Genomic DNA, 23,724 nt, shown 5'->3' on the forward strand with positions numbered 1-23,724 from the left:
GCCACTCAGAAAGAATCTTAAAGCTAAACTTTCTACAGGAGCAGCTGATTCTACCCTATCACACGTGGCCTCAGTTCAAACAGCACAGATGAACAGAAATTAAAGATATCTCTATTTGTGAATGGGAAGTGGCTGAAGAGTATTATTAGACTGTTCATATTTCTAAATAAAAATGAAGATAGTAGCACCCTAACTTGTGAGATTAATTCATGAAAGCAAAAGAGAGGCTTAGAAAGTATGTTGATAGTATACTAATGAGGACTCCTTCCAGGTGCTTTCACTGTTCCTTCACCGAGCAAAGGCAGGAATATGGGTCTCTGTGTATCTACCTGTCCAAGAGCTGGGACATTTGACTTCAGTGTGTAGTCTGTCTAGTTTGCAATGCTGTTGGAATTCACCAGATGGGGCTAATACAACAAATATAAATATTCTCTATAGAAGTCATACTGAACAGACATAGATAGATAGGTAGAGAGAGTAATATATATTTGTACATGTGACACAGGAGTCTTTTCAAGATAACCCTCTCAGTGAGCCCATTATTTATAATAGTTACTTTGTTTCAATATTTTTTTTGTGAATTATATATATTTGATGATTCAACCTTTCTTCACCACCCCAGAAGTTGATAGCTGTCTCAGGAAATCTGTAGGTTAGATCAGGCTTGTTTATGTTAAATTACTTTTAAATCTCTAAACAAATATAAAATTACAAAGGTAAACCCAGAAGGATATATATTGTCTTAAATTCCTAGATATTATGCTTTTTTATATGTTTAAATGCAAATTATACAAAAAGTTATAAAATTTAAGCTCATATTTACAGCTTTCTTCTTCCATAAGATACAGAGACTGATCCTGCCTTCTAACTCCATCTCCCAGATCTACTCTTATGCAGAGACTCTGAACATATTTAGACTACATTACAGTTGTAGTTAGCTGATTTTAAAACTAGGAAATCCATGTATGCCAGTGCATCTATCAAATATCCTCATCTGTGTCAAATCACTGATTTGGGAAGTTAGTATTTGAAAACTGAAAGTAATTGCCTGTGATCTTCTCAGACTGGTACCCTATAATCTACCATGGTGGCATGGAAACAATACTATCATTATTACTATCAAAGTCTGTGAAAATACATTAAGTTTTATTATGCATCTACCCTGTATTTAATTTTAGCATATTATATTTACTTATGAAAATAAAAACAATGAACAAATAGATATGAGATGGCATTTAACTGAAATGACTAAGCAGCTATTGGGGAATGATGTAACTCATGTTACACCTAGTACTTAGTCATAGAAAGATGGAGGCAAATGACAAGAAATGTCACTCTAGTGATTAAATGATTACATGTAAGTATATGTTCCATAAGAACACTATATTGTATGAGCTGGATAACAGTTTCAGGTAAACCAGAAAAGCAGGGACCCAAAAGCCTGCTCTACATAAGTATGCTTCAAACCACATTTTTCTGTAGTAATCCCATCACTTGCTTCATATGCAGCAAGAGAAAGAGAGCAGAGAGAAACTGATCGAGTCTCATTAGGCATGGAGAAAGTAAAGAATCCTAGTCAGACAGGCTCTTAGACTGCTGAAAGCCTGAGTGCTGGTAATTTTTTATGATTAATTTTTTTGTGTGATGAAATTATAAGGTACATATAATAATGACATGGGAATACATGCATCATAGCAATAAATCCCCATTCTCCTCAACCAACCTCTGTCTTTAGCTGACAAAATCCCTATAAGGGGAAAAAAAATATGATCCCACTTTGGTAGAAAAATTGCATTGGGAAATTTTATGTAAATAGTTACACAGTTCCACTCACCACTTCCTAGATATGAGCAAGTTCTGGACACCTGATGGATGGTGAAGACTTGTGAATTTAACTTATGCCCTTCTTGACTTGCAAATGAAAGTCATGAGCATGACCATGATAATGACTATAATGGGGCCAACACGTAATTCAGGGAAATAAGTTTTCCTTCCTTCAAATGTGCAATGATTCAACTAGTGCTGAATGAACAGCCTGTGCTATGCAGTATCCAAAGCTCCTGTGCTTCAGTGATCTTACAGAAAAACATATAAAAAGCCCTATTAGAAGATAATCTATCTAAAACTTCAATGCTTCATCTAAACCAAATTTGAGACAGTCATTCCAGCCATGGAACTGAAATTATATTTATGACACTGATGAAAAATCTCCTCTTGTGACTGGATAGAAAGCAAATAGTCCTTCTTCTTCTGAAGCTCTCTGCAACATGTTTGAGATAATATTGCCTCATGTTGAGGAAGGTGTTACGGGAATGTTAAATGTGCTAACCAGTCTTCAGTTCCTCTTTGAGTAATACATCAAAGCAACAGAGAAAAAGCTCACCATCCTTTAGGTAGATGACCTGGGGGAGACTGAGGAACCTAGGATAAATTTAAGACACTCATGCAAATACTTGCCTTAAGTGCAAAACATTCAAAGGTTTTTGATTCTGGTCACCTTTAAAACTTAATCACTTCTTCATTTTAGACTAGTAATGCTTCCCTTTCCTAGGCTGTTAAAGCCTGTTCTTTCCAAGGACACTTTCCTTAGGTTTTCTTATTCTGCTTAGGAATTGTTAAATCATACAGTAGCAGCCACTTTTCTTGCATGGATAATTGTTAACTAACTATTGCTCACAACTAGACATTGTTTGGCTGACCTGCGACACCTATCAACAACCATGTATCAATAGCACCATAGCCACAAGCTTCCAAATGAAAACTAGCTGAATAAAATAACTGATTCTGATGGAAGACAAAATAATTTTGCATCATTTACATACTGAATCTTTTGTTGCTTGTTACAAACACACAAGATTCTATTGCAGATTGCAGTTTAGGAGTGTTCTGGGCCTTCTTGATGGCACCACATTCTCACACTGCAGTGCTGATAAGCATCATTGTCCAGAAATTCCAGTTTTGTAAGAAACTCAGTTGTTGCTACTGGCCAACTATCAGACCTTACTTAGTCACAGGTTTGCCATTCCTCTGATGGATTACAGCAATACTGTATGCATGGATGTCTCCCAGGTTAAGGAGTTTTGAGAAGTACATAATGCTGTAGCACATCTTAGAAACACAAACTATTTGTAGGCATATCAAGTCAACCTCTCTGCCTATCCATAGAATTTAAATTAAATTCATTATATCAGTTTTATCTTCAGAGAATTTCCAGGATAGCTACAGCTTCAAGGTAAGAACTGTTGTCGACAAGAGCAGCAAGCACTCTTCACTATGGATGTAAGGTATGGAGGTTCAGGAGACAATTTACAGAGAGCTGATTTCAAACAGCAAAATGAAGTCTTCCAAAGACACAACAGAGTTGCCATTCAGTCCCAGCTGCAAAGCACATTTCGTTTACCTTACCTTCTTCAATGCAAATGTTTGTTTTTTCAAAAATACCCATTTATTTTTAAGTAGTAAACACCTCTGAACTTCAAAACCAAAATGCTTCACAGCTCTTGAACGGGGGTGAGGGTACAAGCAACATGCAATGTATTCTCCCATAGCAGAAATGTACTTGATAACACCCCTTTCTTTTGTAATATGTAACATAGTGCATTGTCTCATATATTTAGTGTTAAATGTATGTAGTGGTTAAGAAGAGATTCTTAATGCAAATGAGGAGCAATGACACTACCCCATAAACATTATTTTCTCATGATGAAAACAGATGTACAAGTTAGATATACTTTTAAAGTCCATGTATGTCATTGGAAACATATTTCCAACACCACACTTTTCTTCTCCCCATTTTAAATGGAACTTACATGCCATTACACCTTCTCCTCACTAGCATCAATCTTTTGATTGGTTCATATGTGTTGCTTATGTAGCTATGTATATCTCAGTCTGTTAGTAGTTCCCACACATTCACAATTTATTAAAATTTGATGCAGTGCAGAGCATTTGACTCTTATGCCAGTGTCACACTAAATGCCTAAACTGGTTTGGGCATCAGAAGTCCAAGCAGGACTTGACAGAGATACTACAATTGACAGGCACTGCAATAATGGTCTCCTGATTCCTGCCTCACAATCTGCAGGCAGCACACACTAAAATAAATTCTGTCTGTATGATGGAATATGGTTGCAGCCACCATCTTTTGTTTTGTTTTGTTGTTTTCTGGATGTCTCAGAAGAGCTGGTAAAAGCATTGCCAATATCAATTGTTGCACTTTTTGGGAAGTAACAGACAGCATTTCAATTCAACCATGGAAAAGTTCTGTTGATAACTGTACTTGTGTTACCTAGGTGTAAGGTTTTAAAGCAAAACCATTAACATGTTTCCCCAACACAGAAGTGGAGGAAAAAAACAACATGCAAAAACCCCATTCTGTGTTGAGACAGGGAGTGAGGTAAGAGTTTACTGAATAAATGAGAATACAATACACAATTATCATAGTCTATTTGTAGAAAAAAGCATGGTGGAAAGCAGCAGCAAGCAGAAGCAAGAAAGCTAAAAGCCCAAGCACAGAGCTATTCCTCCATCCCTCCCTCTCCTGCTGCTCTCTCAGTGGAAGAGAGCCAACACACATAACCCGGAACCCAAAACCAGCAACCAGAACAGGAAGCCTCCCATGTTTCAATCCGAACTTCAAGCCTCATAATACTTTGCTCCAGCCAGCACTTTCCTTTTGAAACTGGTGTGAGGCAGGATGGTATGAATAGCAGCAGACTAAAACTCAACCTATGACACCAAGTTTCAAGGCTGCAGTTTCCTCATGGCCAACAAAGGCACTATTAATACCACATCCTGAAAAATTGCAGGACTAATTTGTGCGCTGCATAAATCAATCTCAAAGGACCACACTATTTTATTGCTAATGAATTTTGCTCATGTCTGTTTCCTGATTTGTCAAACCATTTCCAAGAAGGGCATGATACAGCAGTAATTCTGACAGACTTCTATTTATTAAGTCATGCAATGCATACAGAGGTGTCCTCATAGAACCAATTCAGTACTGTCATCTTTGCTTAGCTTGAAACAGAAAAATTTATGACACAGAGAATTTTTTCAGAAGGCTTCTCTCTGTAACTGCTTTCCCCCCATTCTTTAACCAAGTATTTGATGAATATTGTTGATGGGGCTGTACAATAGTGTTCTTGTGACTTGCAGCTGTGTTTTTCAAATGAATATTTGTCTTGGATTCTCTGTGGAAGCTCTCAGCAGCTTTTATTGATGTTTCTTGGTAAATGTTGAAACACTACATCAATTCTCTGCCTCTCTGCACCATCATGTACTGCTGATAACCAGGTAGTTGTTCACTTTGTTTATTCTTTGGATCACACCCATTCCATCATCAACAGATGGCCTGATTTGTGCCTACCAGTTTCCTGCTTTGTTGCTTGAAGTGATCTACCCAATGTTGTCAGTGTGCAACAAATAAGATATACTAAGTATGCCTACTTGGAGTAACACTTTTTCTTAGTTTGTTAAATCCTTGTCTGTTTAAAATAATTTTTACTATTTAAAGATCCTTGTATATCCTGCTCTTCACTTAGTGACTGAAAATATTCTGATCTTTTCCCTTAAAGTCCATTCATGAAATTTCTGCATGAAAGAGCCATTCTTGAGACAATTCTTAAAATAATTGTAGGTCTGCTCACCTATTTTATGTGCTTTCAGGTCATCAGGGCAGGGCTGGCTGATAAGCTCACAAGATCTATTGGTCATTATTGATATGCTTTATCTTAAGAATTTCAAAGAAGGCTTCAATACATGGCCTTTTGGAAGTTTAGTTACCCGTACTTGTTCAGATGCTCAGATAAATACTCTGCATGAGTTAACGCACAGATCTGCTGTTTCATGTTTTTCAGCTACCTGCAGTAGCAGGACAGTATTTAGCTGCAAACTAAACTGAACTAAATTGATTGAAGGTATATCCTTCTAACCCCCTACGTCTGAGTGGACTTTGTGGTTGAGCTGATCTAGTGGAAAGAAAGGGAGGTCCTTGTTCCTTCTGGCTCTGTTGTGCATTCCTGTACCCTCTCTTATACAGTCAGCATTTTTCATTTAATCCTGTTCATAGAATGATAGAATGCTAGGGGTTGGAAGAGACCTCCAGAGGTCAAGTTCAACCCCATTTCACATTTTCAGGGAGTTTAATTCTCTGTCTTTCAGAAATGGATCTCATGAGGTCAGGTAAGCACTGCTGCTGGTGAAGGAAGCAGCAGCAGGAGACAGTCACAGTCAAGAGACAGGTCGACTCCTTTGGTAGCAGCCACATTACAACAATGGCATGAAACTATACCTTTAAATATAGGGTTTTTTAATTGTTAGCATAAGATGATCTATCTCTGTACTGTTCATCTTCCCCTAGCTGCACATTCAAAAAATGAGTCCTTATTTCAGCTCCAGCGATTTTGTGATCAGTTGGATCAGTCTGGGTTTTGATCAACAGCTTGTGTACTTGAGAACCTGCCATTTCTTTGCATGTATTAGTTTTCCAGACTCACCTTTTATTTTTTAGCATGATTACTAGAACTGAGGCAAGGGAGGTAATGGAAATACAAACCTGAGTATAGAGATCAAAGCCCTTTTTAACAGTTGGATAGCAGTCTTAAATTGAGTCAATCATGAAGTAGTAGTTGGACAAATTCTTTAAGCTAAAACTGCTGCCAAAAGAAACAGTCCTGCCTCCCTGCCCAGTGAAAATAATCCACCTTTATGCTACTTCCGTCTGACATTGTTCATTGTACAAGACAAGTTAGTTGTATTGCTGCACGATGCTCAGAACAATGAGGTGAGTTATATGACAACCAGTTTTTCAGGTTGACATTTCAGGTGAACTCCCCAGCTGGACTCTGTGCAGCTGACAGTTTAGAGGCTGGTGCAGAGCTAGAGAGATGGTGGTACTGTCTCCTTCAGGGGCAGCATAGCCTTAACATGAAACGTCAAAGCTGCACACTTCTATGTGCAGTCTCTTAACTGACGGGACTCTCTCAGCAGGGTGTAGCAACTGAGCAGAAACATTTCAGGAGCTGGCAGGTGCACCGCCAGTAACCTGTGGACAAAGCTGACCAGGGCTAAGTCAAACGAGCCCAGGAGCGTTGCCAGGTTGGTGGCACACAGCGGCTGCCTCGTGTTCTCACCTAGGCGCCATCACTCCAACAAAACGGCGCTGCCCCAGCGCGCGCTGACACCTCCGGTCGTGACGGTCACTATCTCAGTCCACGCTCTACCAAGGGACAGATACCCACATGCTGAGGCGACGGGTTCCTGTGGGCCCGAAAAACCTCTCCTCACGCGCAGCAGCCAAAGTCCGATTCCCTTCTTTCCTCATCGCCCACCGCACTCCAACGCCTCCGCTCCGCCGCCATCTTGAGCAACCCACGCGACACCTGCGCAGACGCGCCGTAAACAGGCGCCACCGCTCCGCCCCATCACGCCGTTTGCGTGGCCGCCTCCGCGCAGAGCTGCGCGAGCGCCGGCGGCGGCGGTTGCGCAGTGGCGGTACATCCGGGCACTGGAGCAGGATGAATGCTCCTTTCCAAGATGGCGGCGGAGGGAGGAGGGAAGGAGATGAACGAGATTAAGACCCAGTTCACTACCCGGGAGGGGCTGTACAAGCTGCTGAGCCACTCGGAGTACAGCCGGCCTAACCGGGTGCCCTTCAACTCGCAGGGCTCTAACCCGGTCCGCGTTTCCTTCGTTAACGTCAACGACCAGAGCGGCAACGGGGACCGGCTCTGCTTTAATGTGGGCCGGGAGCTCTACTTTTACATCTACAAGGGGGTCCGCAAGGTATTGGGGCTTTACGGCCGCGCTGTGGGGGAGTGGCGGGGCTCCACGCCGGCCGCTTGCTGAGAGTCCGCCAGCTGCCACTGGAGTGTGGGAGCCCTGTCGCGGGGGGCTGCGCCGTGGGCGGGGGGCAGAGGCCAGGCCACATCTCCGTCGACCCTTCCGCTGGCGGCCTTGCGATTGGCAGATTCTGCGTTGCGAGCGTTATGATTGGGACTTCAGCCACTCTCCCGATTAACTGGCTGGTGGGGTAGCGGTTAGAGGAGTGGGGGGGAGTATAAGTCTGCGCTGGAGGGCTGTGTGAGGGAATTGGCACTGGCTCGGTACTAATTGGCAGCGTCAAATACGCTGTCACCAACGGCAAGAGTGTGCGTGTGGGCCCTTTGGAGGGATGCGACTGCTCAGGCCCTCCTTCGTGTGCAAAAATGAGGGTTCGCTTTCCGTTGGCAACGCAACCTTAGGCCTCCTTCACCTGCTGCTTCTGGTCTGAGTTTGCTGGACGTCAATGCCCGTGGTGGTTATGCTGGTGTCAGATCCCTGCTTCCAGTATCTTTCTGGCTCTGACTGAATAGCTACAGTATTCACTGTAGTTTTAGGCCTCTGTTGTGACTTTGAAGTGTGAACTGATTTTAGAATTGTTTTGAAATGTGAGAAATGTGAGCAATGTGATAAATGTGAACAGTGCAATGACCTGAGTTTTAAAAGTTAGGTAATTAACACAGAGAAAGTTGCTTTTATGGTAAAGAAGTACTGATACACTTAAGAGAGACTCCTTACCTCTCATTATTTGATGCAGGACTATTAGTGTATTCATTTGATCTCTCAAATCACCCTTCTATGGAAAACCTTTTCTAAGTATTGATTTAGGGAAAGATTCAGAATTTGTTGTGCTGAGGTAACATGTCTCACTCATAATACACTTGAAGAGATATAATGATTGTCAGCTTTCTATTTTATGTTTCAGAAAGTGAGGTTTCTTCTATTACATACTTGGGAGTTGGCTGCCATAATGTGAATAAGTTGAAAACTGCTCTTAGCCCACCATTCATCATGGGATGAAGGCACAGAGCACTGGTGGCATACACAAGGCAGTGCAGAAAGTGTGTAGATTAGCAATGAATTATACCTGCATCTACTATGGCCTAAACTAGTGCCTGTGGCCTTCCTCTTCTGTGTGAAATGTAAACACCAACTGGAGAATAGAGCCTACGTGGTTTTCTGTGACTGACTTAACAGACATGATATGTCCTGTGTAATTACATAGAAATGTGTGTATAGATTTTAGTTTCACCCATTAATGAATTTTAATAATCTAGTTAAGTTTTGAATAATATTTAAACAATAGTTTCTTTAACCATTTGAAAACTATTTTGTATCGTACAGTATTTGCTATTTGTAAACAGTTGCTCTCTTTACCGTTTCTAAGGTATTGTGGGTGGCAATATCTCTGAAAATCTATATCCTAAAACGTTACCATGTTTGGATTTGATATCTTATGTTCCTGTTTTTCCATACAGTTTAACTGCAGAGTTCTCTCACTTAGATTAGGGAGCAGGCCTTTATGTAGTGTAGTAATGGTATGTGTGATTCTTGCAAGTTATCTTAGTCATCTCTTGCCATGCTTCTGAAAAATAAAAATCTAAAGTCTGAAACTTCATTGAAAACAGGGAACTGACTAGCTTTTTAAAATTAAAAAAATAGTACTTTGAAATGACTATTGTAATTTCATGTATATATTTTTAAGATGCTAAAGGCTGTTGGTGTGATACACAATGACCAAGAAAATTTTAGTTAGATTAACTTGTGAGTTTTGAGATGTACCTATTAAGGTGCTAAATACTTTTTTTTCTGAGCTGAAATAGATTGAAACATAATGAAGGAAAATGCTTTAAATGAGAAAGGAGAACATTGACTTAAACTTGTAGTACTTGCTTAGTGGGATTTATTTTGAAATTATTCAATTGGAAGTAATAGTTTTGTCTATGTACAAAGCTGACATAAGATTAACAGTTTTTCAATGAATTCAGTTTTTCAGAATAAAAAGTTCAAGTGTGGTTCTCATAAAAGGGAGATGACTATTTTTACCTAAATTGGCAGGATGTAGTTCTGCCTTAAACTGGACAAGGTACCAAACTTTACAAGCCTTCCTGTTCTTGAGGGCAGGAGGAGTAGAGGCAATTTATCTGTAGAAGACCAACGTATTTGTGATTTAATAATTATGAACTAACAGTTAAAATTTAAGTTATCTAAGCATCCCTTTAAAAAATGTTTCCCTAATTACTTTATAATTTTCATTTTGGCTAAATCAGAATATTAGAGTTGAATTTAGTGAGGCTGTATTGTGTTTGTATATCAGGTAGCTGTTTTGTCTGTCTTTTTAATTGTATTTTTAAGGTCTGCTTCTTTTCTTGCTAAGAAAATGCTGAATTTATACTAAAATGAAGGAAAGAACCACAAGGATTTTAAGTAACTGTGTTAGATACTGAGATGATTCTAGCATCAGTAATCCATTGTAGATCACACATCTAGTACACATCAAGTAAGTGGTGTCACACTTAAGCTGTGAATGGCACTTAAGAATACATGATATAATATTGAGTCCAAGATACCACTCGAAAGGGTGATGCTAAGCTTTTCTTCTTTTAGTTTCCCTTAAATCCTAAATATTGCATGTGCTACATTTAGTTTGTAAGACATCTTTTTAGGTAGACTGCTAACGTATGTGTTCTATTTAGGATGTTTAACTTACGTAGAGAAAAAATGTTTTCAGGGATATTTCTTCAACCTTGATCCTTCTTCCAAGAAACTTGATCGAAAAGTTACGTCCACTGTTAAGGACAGTGTTGTGGAGATTGGAGTACCAACAATGATAATAGTGAGGTAGAGAGAGGGGAAGAGAGAGCTTTGAACAGCATTTCAAGCTGTCTGTAGAGACTTCTTGAAGATAATTTTTTCCCCCCGACTTTGTTCTTTGACCATTTAAAAAGGAAACTGAGATTTTGGTGGTTTTTGTTTCCATGATCCCACTAAACTTTACCATTTCCATGAAACTTAATCATGTTTCTGTATTTTCTATGCCATAGAAAGCACATCAGTTAAGAGCCAGAGCATAGTTGTTTTTATAATAAAATTTATGTATCTTTCTTTGTGTTAAGAGGGCAGCACAGGCTTCCAGAAAACTACTGCTTTCTGATTTGGATCCATTGAAAAAAGAAGTGAACCAATAGTTTAATAAGGAGAAATTAAACTGGGATGGAATGAGTTGTGGTTACTGTACTTAAGTATATAATTGTTGTCAACTGCACTTAGTGGGCTTTCCCTTTCAGTGCTTCTTAACTTTGACTTTAAAGTTAGATGTGTACAGGGATCTCTTGTTAAACAGAAGGGGTAGATTTTCATGAATTCAATTGATCTAGTGATAGCTGAAAATGATGGTCTAGCAGTATAGTATCCTCTTGGCAGTGCACCTCTATGTTCTTGCTGTCCTTGTCAGTGCTTGACCTCTGTTTGAGCTAGTTTAGCTTGCTAAACCAGGAGTACTTGCTGTTTTTCTGGGAAGATTCTCTTGATTTGGTCAGTTGAACTGTCTCCTTGGGGTCAGATACTAGCAGACACATCAGAGTGATTTGTTCTTGGGCAATTGACAATTTTGATCAAGAGAGTTACAGGTCTTAAAGGAAGCATTTTCGTTCTTTTAGGGATTTGCCTCTTCAGTGAGTAGGGTTATAATTTAATAATGCAAAGATTAATGCTCAAACTATGATTCAGTGATGCCTTGGATGGGTTGCCTTTTCCTGCATCCCCAAATCAGGAGTGAGGGCTGTTACTTGGTTCTTGCTTATGAGACAGTCTTGGAGTGCTTAAATATGTTTTGTGGCTAGCTTTGCAAAATGATTTATTAGTTGATTCAGTAGGCTGGAAAGGGAGTGTGCGCGCGCTCGCTCGCTCTTTCTCTCTCTCTCTCTCATCTTCCTTACCTTAGGAGTGACTGACAAAACAAGGCTTTCCAGATTGCTGCTACATAAACTGTCAAACCTATTTCCCTTTCTGCTAGGATTTAGTGTATTTTCCTTTAAGAAATTGTAGGTATGATAATTAATGTTCTCTGTGTATTGTAAAGGTTTATGGGCATGTTAGTCTGCAGCTGTCACTGCAATGGTTGTATGCAGGTACATACTAGGAACAGTGTTGCATATGCACTTAGTGTTTATGTATCTTTGGGAAGTCATGAAATTTGAATGTATAGTTTAGCTTTTTACATTATGTTATGTTTTTTGCATTGTATTTAAATTCTGGCCACACACTCTATTTGTCAATGTGTGACAGACTTTCGTAACACTGGTTGTTTCAGTTTTTGAAACCTCTTTTTCATGAAGGGAGTCTTTGTCTTTTCCTGCAACTATCTAAAGCAGCAGTCTGTTGGTAACTGTAGACTATTACATTATCTTGTGATGGTCTTGAAGTAGAAGGATGTGTAGGTGATAAACTCAGATTGGTAGAAGGATGTAGGGCAGAATCTGTTGGCTGTCTTCTTACCCTGACATTGAGCAGCTTGCTTAGAAGTAATTATATTTGTAATGAGATGAAAGTAATCTCATCTCTCAAGTTCTTTTATTAAGAGTTAGCATACTGTCAGTTCGTGGTTATCAGTACAAATACTGATGCCATATAAAATTCCTTCCTTTGCAGTTCTCTACATTACCTTTTTTATGTCTGACTTGATACTGGCATCTTCTTTGTCCAGATGAGAAGCCTTATTCTTGCTGGTGACTTCCATTCTATAGACTGTTCATCTAGGATCCTGTTGCAACAACGTGATAATGGAGGGCATTTGTCACTGTGCTTAATACATTGGTCTGGGAAAAGTAGTGCAAGACAATTGTGGATCGGCAGCTGGAATTTGTGGAGAAAACCGGCAGATTTTCTCAAGATGTGGTGGGAAGGTGAATATATAGATATTACCAAATATTTGTAGATCATCAAACTATGTCAGGCCTCTGAAAAAACTGTGCATTTTAATAGTATATATGAGCTATAAAAATGCTTGTATATATAAGGATCTTTGAAGATACGCTTGGCTCTGAAGCAGAGGGAAGTATGCCTATATCTTTGTGAACAGTTCTTAAACTTGCGGTAACAAGAATTTCACAGCCTCCCTAAATAATTTGTTTTGGGGCTTGGTTTTCTTTCTCCCCCTAGTATCTAAATAAATTTATTCTTCAAGGGAAAGAACACCCAGGCTGAATGCCGTTATTTACTGTGAACATAGACAACAGTTGACTATTTCCTTTGGCTTTTATGTATTTGAAAACTTGTTCATTTGTCCTCTCATTTTTCCTAAGGTGGATAAACTTAGTGCTTTTAGGCTTTCTTCTTGGATCACGATTTCCAAATGTTTGCTTGCTCTCTATATTAGTTTCTGTTAGCTTGCACCAGCATTGTACCTGAACTACATATAGTATTTCCACCATGACTTCAGTGCAGAGTGAGGGAGAATTACTGCCTACTATGTCCATGTGTTGAGTAATGTTGGCATTTTTGAATTGTGCCCATAGTGTTGACTCACTTATCATATTGCTGCTTTTCTCTATTTTCATCCATGCATGATTTTGGTGTTGTGTTGTCATATGTAAATGCCACATAGAATTTTAATTGATTTCTGTTTATTAGTGTGTTTATTTCCGATTCTATGCTCTACACTGCAAAAAATGCTTCCAATCTTGATGTCATCCACAAATGTGATGTATATTCTCATGTTAACTATAATCTTATCGAACTTGAAAAATATACATTGTATTTGCTGCTGATATTTTTCTTTAGTCCAGTTACTTTTCCAGAAGACAATTAGATTAATATGGTGCTTGCTTTTGAGAAGTTTACCCTGTGTGCTTTTTCCCTCTTTCCTAGATGCTTACAGTAAAATTTGTTTCAGTGGTTTTAATACTAAAGAAAGGTTTACTAAGACTGTTGAATTCTACTACTAAGTATTTTAAAGCATTTAAATATATTTGTATTAAATATATAAGTAATTACAATATTTATTTATACCAGAATCCAACATCACTCTTACTGTCAGTGAGAGGGCAGGTGGAGGTGACTGACAGAAATACTGCAGTAAAGACAGCAGAACTTTCTCAAAGGTATCTGGTACCAGCCTGCACCTGGGAAGATACTCTCTTTCTATGCTGGAGGAATTTACATAATCCACATTTCTCAGATGTACTGGATGTGACACTCTAAATCTATTTTGTTCCCCTTCCAAAAGGTTGTGTAGTTTTCTTTTTTTGAGAAATTCCTTAATTTCTTTTTTACTTCCTTATCTTACAGATAATAGTTATTGAGTCTGGACTCGCCAGTCCTGTGGAGGTGTTTCTAGTCTCTAGGAAATTTTTTTTTAATTGTTTAATGGGTTAAGATACTTACCACCTCCAAGCTTTTATGATGTTTTAGGGTGGTTTCTTTCTTATTTCTAGCTGGCTGTCTGAAAGATTGATACCACATGTTCTAAAATGTTTCTGTAGAGTCTTCTGGAGGGTGGTGAGTTTTGGTAACCGCTTTCTTTCAATGATACTTCTGACGGAAATGAAGAACAAAAGTAGATTACAAGAGTATAGGTAGACTTAAGTGTTAGCTTTGTTGTGAGACTTTTATAGACCAACTAGGTCTGACTTGATTAAGAGGAAAGAATAAAAAACTTCTTTAAAAACTAAAAGGCTGCTTTATAGCGACAAGGTTACACTGTTAAATGTTTCTTGATGGGGAAGAGGAAATAACCTGCACTTGACAGAGCTTGCAAGATTGTTATTATCTGGGGAGGTACTTCTGAGTTGTAAATAGTGTCATTAGTCTGTTGTGCTTATAGTGTGTGCTTCATGCCTCTACCGCAACTACTTAACTTCAGAAAACTAGTGAAGTATGTCCTCTGAAGCATTGCTCTTCAAGGTAAATATTTCATTTATCTATGGCTACCTGTTTTGGCATATTTGAAAATGAATACCAGGCTATGCCAGCCATACCCTGAAATTGGCATCCTGTTTCAAAGGCACTGATTTTTTTTTATGGATGTGGTTGGTCTGTTTTTGCCACTGCAAGTATATATTTTTTTTTAATTGAAGTGTATTTGTAGTAGTATTGTAATTATGTTAATTCAGTTGGGGAAATTTTAAATCAATTTAATTTTAGCACTTAATTTTTTGCAGATTGACAAAATTTAGTCATAATACTTTGCAGATGCAAATAATGGTCACATGTAACAACACTTCCGTGTAGTGAGTTTTGTAAGCTGGCTTTGTTGGAATATTTATGAGTACTGTGCTATGTGTTTAAATTATGAGGAGTATGCATTATGCTTTGACACCTGACAGTCTGCAAAACTGATAAACAGTTAATTGTTAATAGTTAAAGTGTAGATTGAAGATGCCTCAGATTCTAACTAAACGTTTTCTAGACCCATTTCTGAGAGGACTGCAGGCGTAATTGTAGTTTGACATTCTAGAATCAAATTTAGTGCCTTAGTTTGAGGTATTGTACTCTGGCTAAAGGGAACCAGCTGAAATACTTTGTATTGAAAGATGTGTATCCAAAGGCCGTTTGCTGTCGAGTTGTCATGACTATGAGTTGACCCTTTTAGACAAATTACTATTTGAAAATGGTGCCAATAGTGCCTAATAATACCAGTGTCCTCTTAACTGCCTAAGGCAATAATACTGTTGTTTTCTTTTGAGAAATCAAGTGTTTTTCCTTCTTTGCTTCACCCCACTTGTAAGTCCAAATGTATATCCAATCCATCTTCTAGTATCTGCATCTCTCCCATTTCTTGCCCCTGTGACTTAAATCAGTTGCATGTGCTTGTTCTGGCTTTTGTTTAGCAGACATTGGTAGACTAGACATAGCCCTGTAGTCTTTGTGGGCAGGACCACCAGCTGCTACAGTTGAAATCTTTCCAGTGGCAGTGTTGTAACTTGTGTTGGGATTTTTCTCTTGCATTATTCAGTAAAGCTGTTCATAATGGAATGATATATCTCTAATAGATACTTTTTGCAAATTGATTTCAGTTTTGGTTTATTTGCTATAATCAGCCTTTAATTTCATGAGTTAATCATAAGGTTCTCATGTGGCAATAATAGTCAAAGAAATGTTTAATGATTTTTATTTCTTTTTCAAATTTTTAACTATGTGTGGGATTGGAAGGTGGCTGTGTTAAACAATTCTTGGCTTAATAATGCCCTTTTTTTGTACCCACATACATGTGAAGTGTATATTGCACTAAATGTTAGTCTAAGCAGGAAATTTAATTAAAAAATGCCCTAGAGTAGGGAGTAATCATTGGAAGTTATGAACAAACTTAATTGTCTTCAGTCTCCCAGGGGTTAAAAAAAACCCAATTCCTACAGGAAGTTTATATACATTTTGTCAGGAAAGTGATACCACATAAAACTTTGAGAGAACTCAAGTTTATGGCTTAGTGCTCACTTTCATCTAAAGAAAGGGGGAGCAATGCTAATATGTTTTCAAACTCATCTGTTAAAAATCCATGTGTCTGGTGAAATAAACTATTGGAATGATGCCTTAAGGATGCTTTAGCCTGCATAGTCACAAGGATAACTTAGTAAATCTGAGTAACAAATGCATTTTCTTCCTGACTTACAAATGTAATGATAACAAATATGTAATCCTACAAGTAATAGTCATGTTTTAACTGGGCAGGTTATTTCTAAGGATATTCTTTTTCAGTCACAGCTCTTGTAACTAAGGCTTCTACAAAAGTTGTGCAAGTTTTCTTTAGATTTGAGGTGGATGTTTTCTTTAGATTTGAGGTGGATATTGGAGCATGACCCTGATATAAGTTTGAAGCTATCATTGTGATGAAATTTTGGCAGATGTTCAGATGTTATTCTAAAGTGTTTTTTCTTTCTCTGTTGTCATTCTTCTGGTTTTCTATTATTTACTGTCCTCAGAATTACAAAAAAATAGTTATGCAATGATTTATTAATAACAAAAAGTTCATAAGATTTTATTTATAGTTTAGATGTTTGGATTTGCATAATTTGGTGGTCTGAATGGCAGATACTACCTCTAAAAATAACTTTTCTGCCTTTCTTTCCTAATAAGATCTAGATAGTAAAGCTGAATTTATTTTTTTCAGACCTTCTTTTTAACTGGAAATATTTCTAGAGCTACTTTTTTTTTTTTAATAGGAGAGTGTGATACCTTCAGTAGCTACTGGTTTGCATTTATGGTGTCAAGAGAATCTACCTTTAAAAACAATTTCTAAGGGGAGGAATAGTTCCGTGGTTAGACAATAACCACTTTTGAAGTTTGATACCATATATACTGTTGAATGCAGTATTTCTTCCCTGTCTTGTAGCCCATCTTGAGTGTCAGTTCAAATTTTTACTCCATTGCTTGTAAGTAAGCAACTTTTTCTTCAAAAGTGTGCCTCTGGTACATTTATCCAGAAGGTTTGTTTTGTTCCCCCCCGCCCCCAGGGTGGAGCTTATAAAAAGAACATTGCCAGATTTGACTAAGGAATTACTGTTGTTTAATTGCATTCTAGCTAGCAAAATCTTGCTGTACTTCAGAATGTGAACTTGGGATCGTTCCCTCTAAGGGTAACTGTCCAGTTCTTTGCATTGGTTTAACACATGGGGGTATCTGGCCTGCCTTTCTTGCCTTCACTAGTGAAACTGTGGTCTCTTATACAGAACAACTTAAGGCTCTGTGTCATGTGCAGTTAGCAAACACCTACAAAGTTTTAAGATACTGTTCTGCGTGAAGTTTCTGTCCTTCTAATAATGTTGGCAGAATTGACTCTGCCAGTGAAGTGACTGTTCAGCTGTAGTTCTGTGTTTAAACTAAAATGCAACCTCTTTGTGCAAATGCACTGAACTGAACGAGGATGGTTAAGCACACTTTAGCACTTCTAAATTGGAGAGATGGAGCAAACAACTGTTCTCCATAACTCAAATAGATGCCCAGATGAAGCTCCCTTTAGTGATGCTCATACTTTTCCTCATTGTTAGAGTAAGAAAGTGCTCATTATTGATTAAGTTACTGCAGCAGTTGAGAAGCAGCTTGCTAGTTGCACCAACTCTGTGTTGCACTGTAGCAGCATGCAAGCCTCTTGTTCCCCCTGAGCGTTAGATAACTCCTTTGGCAAAAAAGTGTATTTGGCTGGCTTTGATGTAGTTGATCTATGTATTGTTTTTTGTTAGTCCTAAGTTGATAGAGGCTTGTATAAGAGAGAGCTGGACATGATTAGGGGACTTGAGCATCTCCCCTATGAAGAGAGACTGATATTCCTGGGGCTGTTTAGTCTTGAGAAGACTGAGAGGGGATCTGATCAATGTCTATCAATATGTGAGGGGTGGGTGTCAGGAGGAGAGGGCCAGGCTCTTTTTGGTGGTACACAGACAAGGAACAATGGGTTCAAACTAGAACATGGAAGATTTCACCTCAACATGAGGAGAAACTTCTTTACAGTGAGGGTGACAGAGCCCTGGAACAGGCTCCCCAGGGGGGTTGTGGAGTCTCCTTCTCTAGAGACTTTCAAAACCCACCTGGATGCATTCCTGTGTGGACTATCCTAGGTGATCCTGCTTTGGTAGGGGAGTTGGACCTGATGATCTCTTGAGGTCCCTTCCAACCTCTGATATACTGTGATACGAAGGGGAATACTGGTGAAATGGGTACTTGGAGAAGTCCAGTCTCTAAGCTGAGAGAGATTTCATTCCGTAGATATTTTTGCTGTGCTTTCTTGTCAGCCATTTGGGAACCCTTTTTTTGTTTGTACCACCAGATTAGTTATTGTCCTGCAGCTGCAAAGCTGGCAGTGCAAGCTGGTATAAAGGAGAATTTAGGTATGAACAGTTTGCTGATGTCAGTGCTGGTTAAAGGTGTGATTATTTTTGACAGCAGAAATCTGTAGCATGTGTAATACTACTACGCCCATATCAGTGCGGGGGGGTGATTTAGTTTCTGGGCTGTATTCTGTCAGTAGCCTGTGTTCAGTTCTGTGCCCTCATATACAGGTTTCTGCTAGGACCTTTAGCAAAACACTGGAGATGTAGGCAGTTACTCAGTGGCCAGCACTGCTGTCTTCTAAAAGATCAGTAGGTGATGATAGTCTGATTGCTCCCTCCAATGCTTGAGATAAAAATCAGCCTGAATTAAAAAACAGCGTTGTGTGGGTGTTTGGTACATTAGACGCTTCAGCCCTTTAATGGTAATTTTTCAAGAAAGTGATTAATAAAAGGCAAAAGGTAGCTTTAGCTTATTTGTTTGTTTTGTCACATAGTATCTGTACCAGTAAAACTATTAATACTTACTGTTAATTAAAAGTATCTAAAACTTTGCTTACTTTTAGGGTATTGGGAAAGCTAGTGCTGAAGTTGGGAACTTGCTGCCTTTTGCTCTAAAACTTCTGAAGGAGGATTCTGGTTTGCAGATGAGGTGATATCCAAGACTTGTTCCTATGGGATTGTGGGAAATCTGAGTTCATCATAGCATAGCTGTGTTGGGGATTTGGCCCTTGGTGCTTGTTTTCTGGTAGCCTGTGTTCCCATTCTTGTTCTGTAACACTTTGCCTTGTTGGGTTGGGTTGTGATGAAATGTCTTCGTTCCCAGAAGGAAGATGCATTGCAAATTAACAACTCCAGGGTAAGAGTTAAGAAAAATGTTTATGATCTGTTACGGCCTCAAAAAGCATAAACTTACGGGCTTTGTTCTGGTTTTGAAACATAGGTTGTACATTTTGTCAATTTATTCACAGAACTTCTGTAGAACTCTTCTGGGGTTCTAAGAATAATAACCAATTGCATCTTATTTTTCAGTATAAAAATAATTAGGGCTTTGCTCTAGTAATATTTTTTTTTAACATGCTGCAGCATGATGGAGTTAGGGGCTTAATAAAAACATTGTATCAAAAATGTCCAGTATTCCTGTGGGGCTTGCAAAATGCAGTAGTAGCCAGAACAATATGAATTCTGACTTGCTGGGCATACATTTGCTGTATTTGACTTTACTGAGCTTTGACATGAAAAAAATATAAATTGATTAACAGTCAACTACTACAATGAAGTAAGTTTCTATAGCAACAGAGCAATGCAGGGTACAATTATTCGGACTGCTTTTCTGGAACAGGTAATTTTTTCTTGCAAGAAGTGAATTTACATTGCTGGACTAAAACATTGTTTTGTTATAGCAGCGGATAATCCTGAAGAGTTCTGTTGCTGCTGCCTTCTCCCCCTGCCTTCCTAAAGAAAAAACTTTATTCTTTTATGTCCTGAAAGGGTATTGGGGAAGCTTTCACAGAGAAGTACCAGGGGGGTAGACTGGTGGGAACTCAACCTGTTAGTACTTGCCTGTGTGTTATTTAGTATAATGGAGCTATACTGGGTATGTTGCTATGCAGTGTGAAGTCACACTTCTGCCTGTTGACAAGTCTATGAAACTAAGCTTTCTCTTATTTAATAGTAATGATCATATAGTAGCCTGCAAATTTCAGGTAAATCAATTTAGTTTAGTCCTAATGCTGTTTCCCTGAATCAGTCAGGCTTTTGCTTATTTGTTCTTTGTATGTTTAAAGTCTGTATATTTTGGTTGCTTCAGTACTTCTGAATTCTCTTAGAGAGGATTGTTCTGTAAATTTTGAAAGATTAGGGTGTTGTCAAGCAACTGCAAGTATTGAGGTTTTTGTTGTAAACCACACTTGTGAAGCCAACTTCTGAGCGTTACTGTATTTTGATCTTGTTAGAAGAAATAAAATTTTAATAACTTCAGTGACAAAGCTACAGCAGCGTTAGTCTTTCAATAAGGAACTTTATCCTTAAAATTCACAATTCAAAATTACTTTGAATGTCCCTTGAAAGAAGAAAACAAAAGCAGTTTTGTGTCTGTCATGCTGTATATACTATCAACCTCAAAGGATGGTGTTGATAGGTGTGCATGTAGTGTTAAAGAACATTTTTCTCATATTATAACAAAACCATACCAATGCTTTAGAGAAGAAAATAGTAAGATTCAAAGCTAAAGTGAAAGTAATGGCTTTGAAGGTGTGACTGACTAGAACACTAGTCCAACAGGTCAGGTAACTTTTTGTGTGTATGCATGAGAAGGAGCTGAAGGACTCAGAAATGACACTATCATTAAGTCATGCAATGTTTCCTGTTTGTTCCGTGTTTTGGGGCGCATGTAAAAGCAGTCTGCTTACTTTAAATAGTGTCACCTTTAGTAGGTACAATTTTCTAACCAGTTTTGCTTACAGAGCTGAGCCAGTTTAAACAAATTCTCAATGAAAGCAGCTTCCTAATTGTTAAGTATCCCAACTGAGCCTGTAAACTGAATGAGAACAGTTGCTAAATTGTACCAGAATGTGTGGTTTTACTTGGGATACATTTGATACTTACATACCTATTTTCATTATTTTAATTCCTTTCGTTTAGTATATCTGGAAATATGTGTCTTTGTTCAGATTATCTGAATCATGCCTTTTTCAGCATTAAAAATAGGTGAGAAAGGACTGATTATAAGTGTAGGCAACAGTGTGACTAGACTGCAGGAGTAGGAGGAAAATAAAGGATCCACTGGAGGATAAGGAACAGGAAGCAAATCGGAAAGGTAACTATTACTTTTTTACTTTAGGGCTATGAATCTGTTACAACTTACTAGATTTTAACTATTAAGAAAGTAGTTACAGTTTACTCAGCATAACTCTTAAGTGAATCTTGCAGAACTTAACTATGAAGTACGTTTAAGTTTCTCAGTTCCTCAAAAGCGAAGACACTAAAACGTGTGTTTCAGCATTCCAATCTCTACTGAGGGTGATACATTCTTCACATGTTATGTGACAGTCTGTAAGTAGTATTGTAGCATGAACTTTATTCGGTGTCTGTGAATATTTGGTATGTTCTCTACTATTCTGAAATCAGCTGGTTTTTAATTCACTAACAGTGAAAACTTCTGCTAAAAATCGTTTGACTTCCTGTGACTCCAGTGACTTGCAGTTATTTTCTTAAGGTTTATCCTTGAATGCATTTAGGTGGAGAAGAACATGCATGAGTACTACTCAACACATAGCCCACTCCACCACCACCACCACAAAAAAAAAAAACCCAAGCCCAAAACAAAACCCAAACCAAATAAACAAAAACAACAAAAAAACCCCATGCTCCCCCACAAACCACCACAACAATAGTAAAACCCAAAACAACAACAAAAAATCCCACAACAATGACAAAAGAAACAACCCTCCCCACACCAAAACCTGGGGATTCTCAACTGCTTTGAGATACTTTCAGTTTTAGCTTTTGAAATTTGAATGTAGTAGATTTGTGTAAAGGTTTTGTTAGTGTTTTTTTTTCTTAAGGTAAAACATTGTCTCCCTAGGAAAAATTAGTGTATACTATTAGCTTTATTTGAAGTCTAAGCGCTTGGCTTGTCTAGTGTAACATTTTGATAGGTAAGGGAGAATTTGTAACTTTAGTTCCTGTCCTTGTATGAGCTAGTGATTTTACATTGGTGTAATATATTTTAACTGAGGGAGTTCTAGAACCTTAAAAGTCTGTTCTGAAAAGGAGAGAGCATTAAAATGCTTAGTTCTTCATATTTTTACATATTTTACTGGTTACAGGAAATGTGACAACTGTTGAGAAGAGAGTTTCAAATTAACATCTTCTAGGAGTACAGTTGGGAACAATATTTTAATTGTTGATGTTGGAACAAAGATGAGCATATACATGTTGGTGAAATTCCCAGAATGAAGCTGAGAGGCAACATTGTTCATAATCAATGTTTTATAAGGGGTAACAAGCAGATACCAGAACAGTAACTGAAATGAAAATGCATTGAAAAAATATATAGGAAATTCTTGATTCCACAAGAAAACTGAAAAGATAATCAGCATTGCACTCTGGTTACAAGCTGAGCCAGCTTGTGATACAGCTGTTGAATGCATGAGGATACAAATGCAATTCAAAGTTTCAAATGAGGTTTACCCATAGAAATAAGGAATTTTTTTTCAGTGCTGTTGTATGAGGTATTGAAAAGATGGCTTTAATATTATATGAAATTCTAGTTGCATGTGTTGATGAAAGTGAATTTCAACTCTTGCTGCTAGGACAACATGATATGTAATGCAAAACTGGAGAAAGAAGAGCATGATTTTTAATTAGCTGAGCAAAGCCATTATTATTTCTTAAAGTTCTAAAAGGAAGAGGGTAAGAAAGGACATAATAAAGAATACAAAACTTGCCCTAGATGTATAAGAGACATTGCCTGTGAATCCCAGTAATGCAAAATTTATTGCGAGTTCAGAAGTATCCTGCTGTTTGACTAGCTCTGCTCAAAGCTATTGATGAATAGTTGAACTGCATAATGACAATAAGGTGGTGTGATGGGCTGTAGACTCTATGGGAAGTACAGAGCAGATTTTAAGAAGAGGCAGAGCATTTGATCCAGAAGCCTCTTAGAGCTGAGCCAGATGAACGGGGTGAGGAAAATGTATTTATAGTGATACAAATCCAGCTATCTGTGGTACCCAGTGAGGCTACCTTACTGGCTTTTAGATCCAGGAGAGGAAATGAAGTATAAGATACTGATGAGCTGTGTGACCTGTGCTGGATTATATATGGTCCTGCTCTTGCAGGGGGGTTGGACTCAAAGATCTCCAGAGGTCCCTTCCAACCCCTAACATCCTGTGATCCTGAGAAAGTGAAGTCCAGTCAAAGAATGGAAGTACAGCTGACTGTGTAGGTATCATGGAAAGGTCATGCTATGTTTTATAGTAACACTGTCTCAGTAGTTTTGTATGGAAACTTCAGGGGAGTTTATATTCTCTGCATTGTAAGTCTGCATTTACATGGGGGCATTGAAGGTCAGAATTATTTCATCCTGTCTTTAACCATGAGCAGAGTAAAGGATGATATTTTCTTGAATTGTATCATG

At 38.2% G+C, this 23,724-nt stretch overlaps 1 protein-coding gene across 5 annotated transcripts in view; it reads left to right on the forward strand.

Annotated features, from left to right (window-relative positions):
• Positions 1-7,536: 7,536 nt before the first annotated feature.
• WDR20 (WD repeat domain 20) overlaps positions 7,537-23,724 on the forward strand; it is a 41,840-nt gene continuing 25,652 nt past the window's right edge. For 3 of the 5 annotated variants that reach the window (XM_054400023.1, XM_054400022.1, XM_054400025.1), the window contains exon 1: positions 7,537-7,785. In XM_054400023.1, coding sequence (XP_054255998.1) covers positions 7,537-7,785 — 249 coding nt within the window. Of the gene's footprint in view, positions 7,810-7,849; positions 7,871-23,724 lie in introns of all 5 variants that reach the window. The other 2 variants (XM_054400021.1, XM_054400024.1) reach the window with 1 other exon arrangement.

The sequence above is a fragment of the Indicator indicator genome, chromosome 4, assembly GCF_027791375.1.
Source record: "Indicator indicator isolate 239-I01 chromosome 4, UM_Iind_1.1, whole genome shotgun sequence".
Classification (NCBI taxonomy): Eukaryota; Metazoa; Chordata; class Aves; order Piciformes; family Indicatoridae; genus Indicator; species Indicator indicator.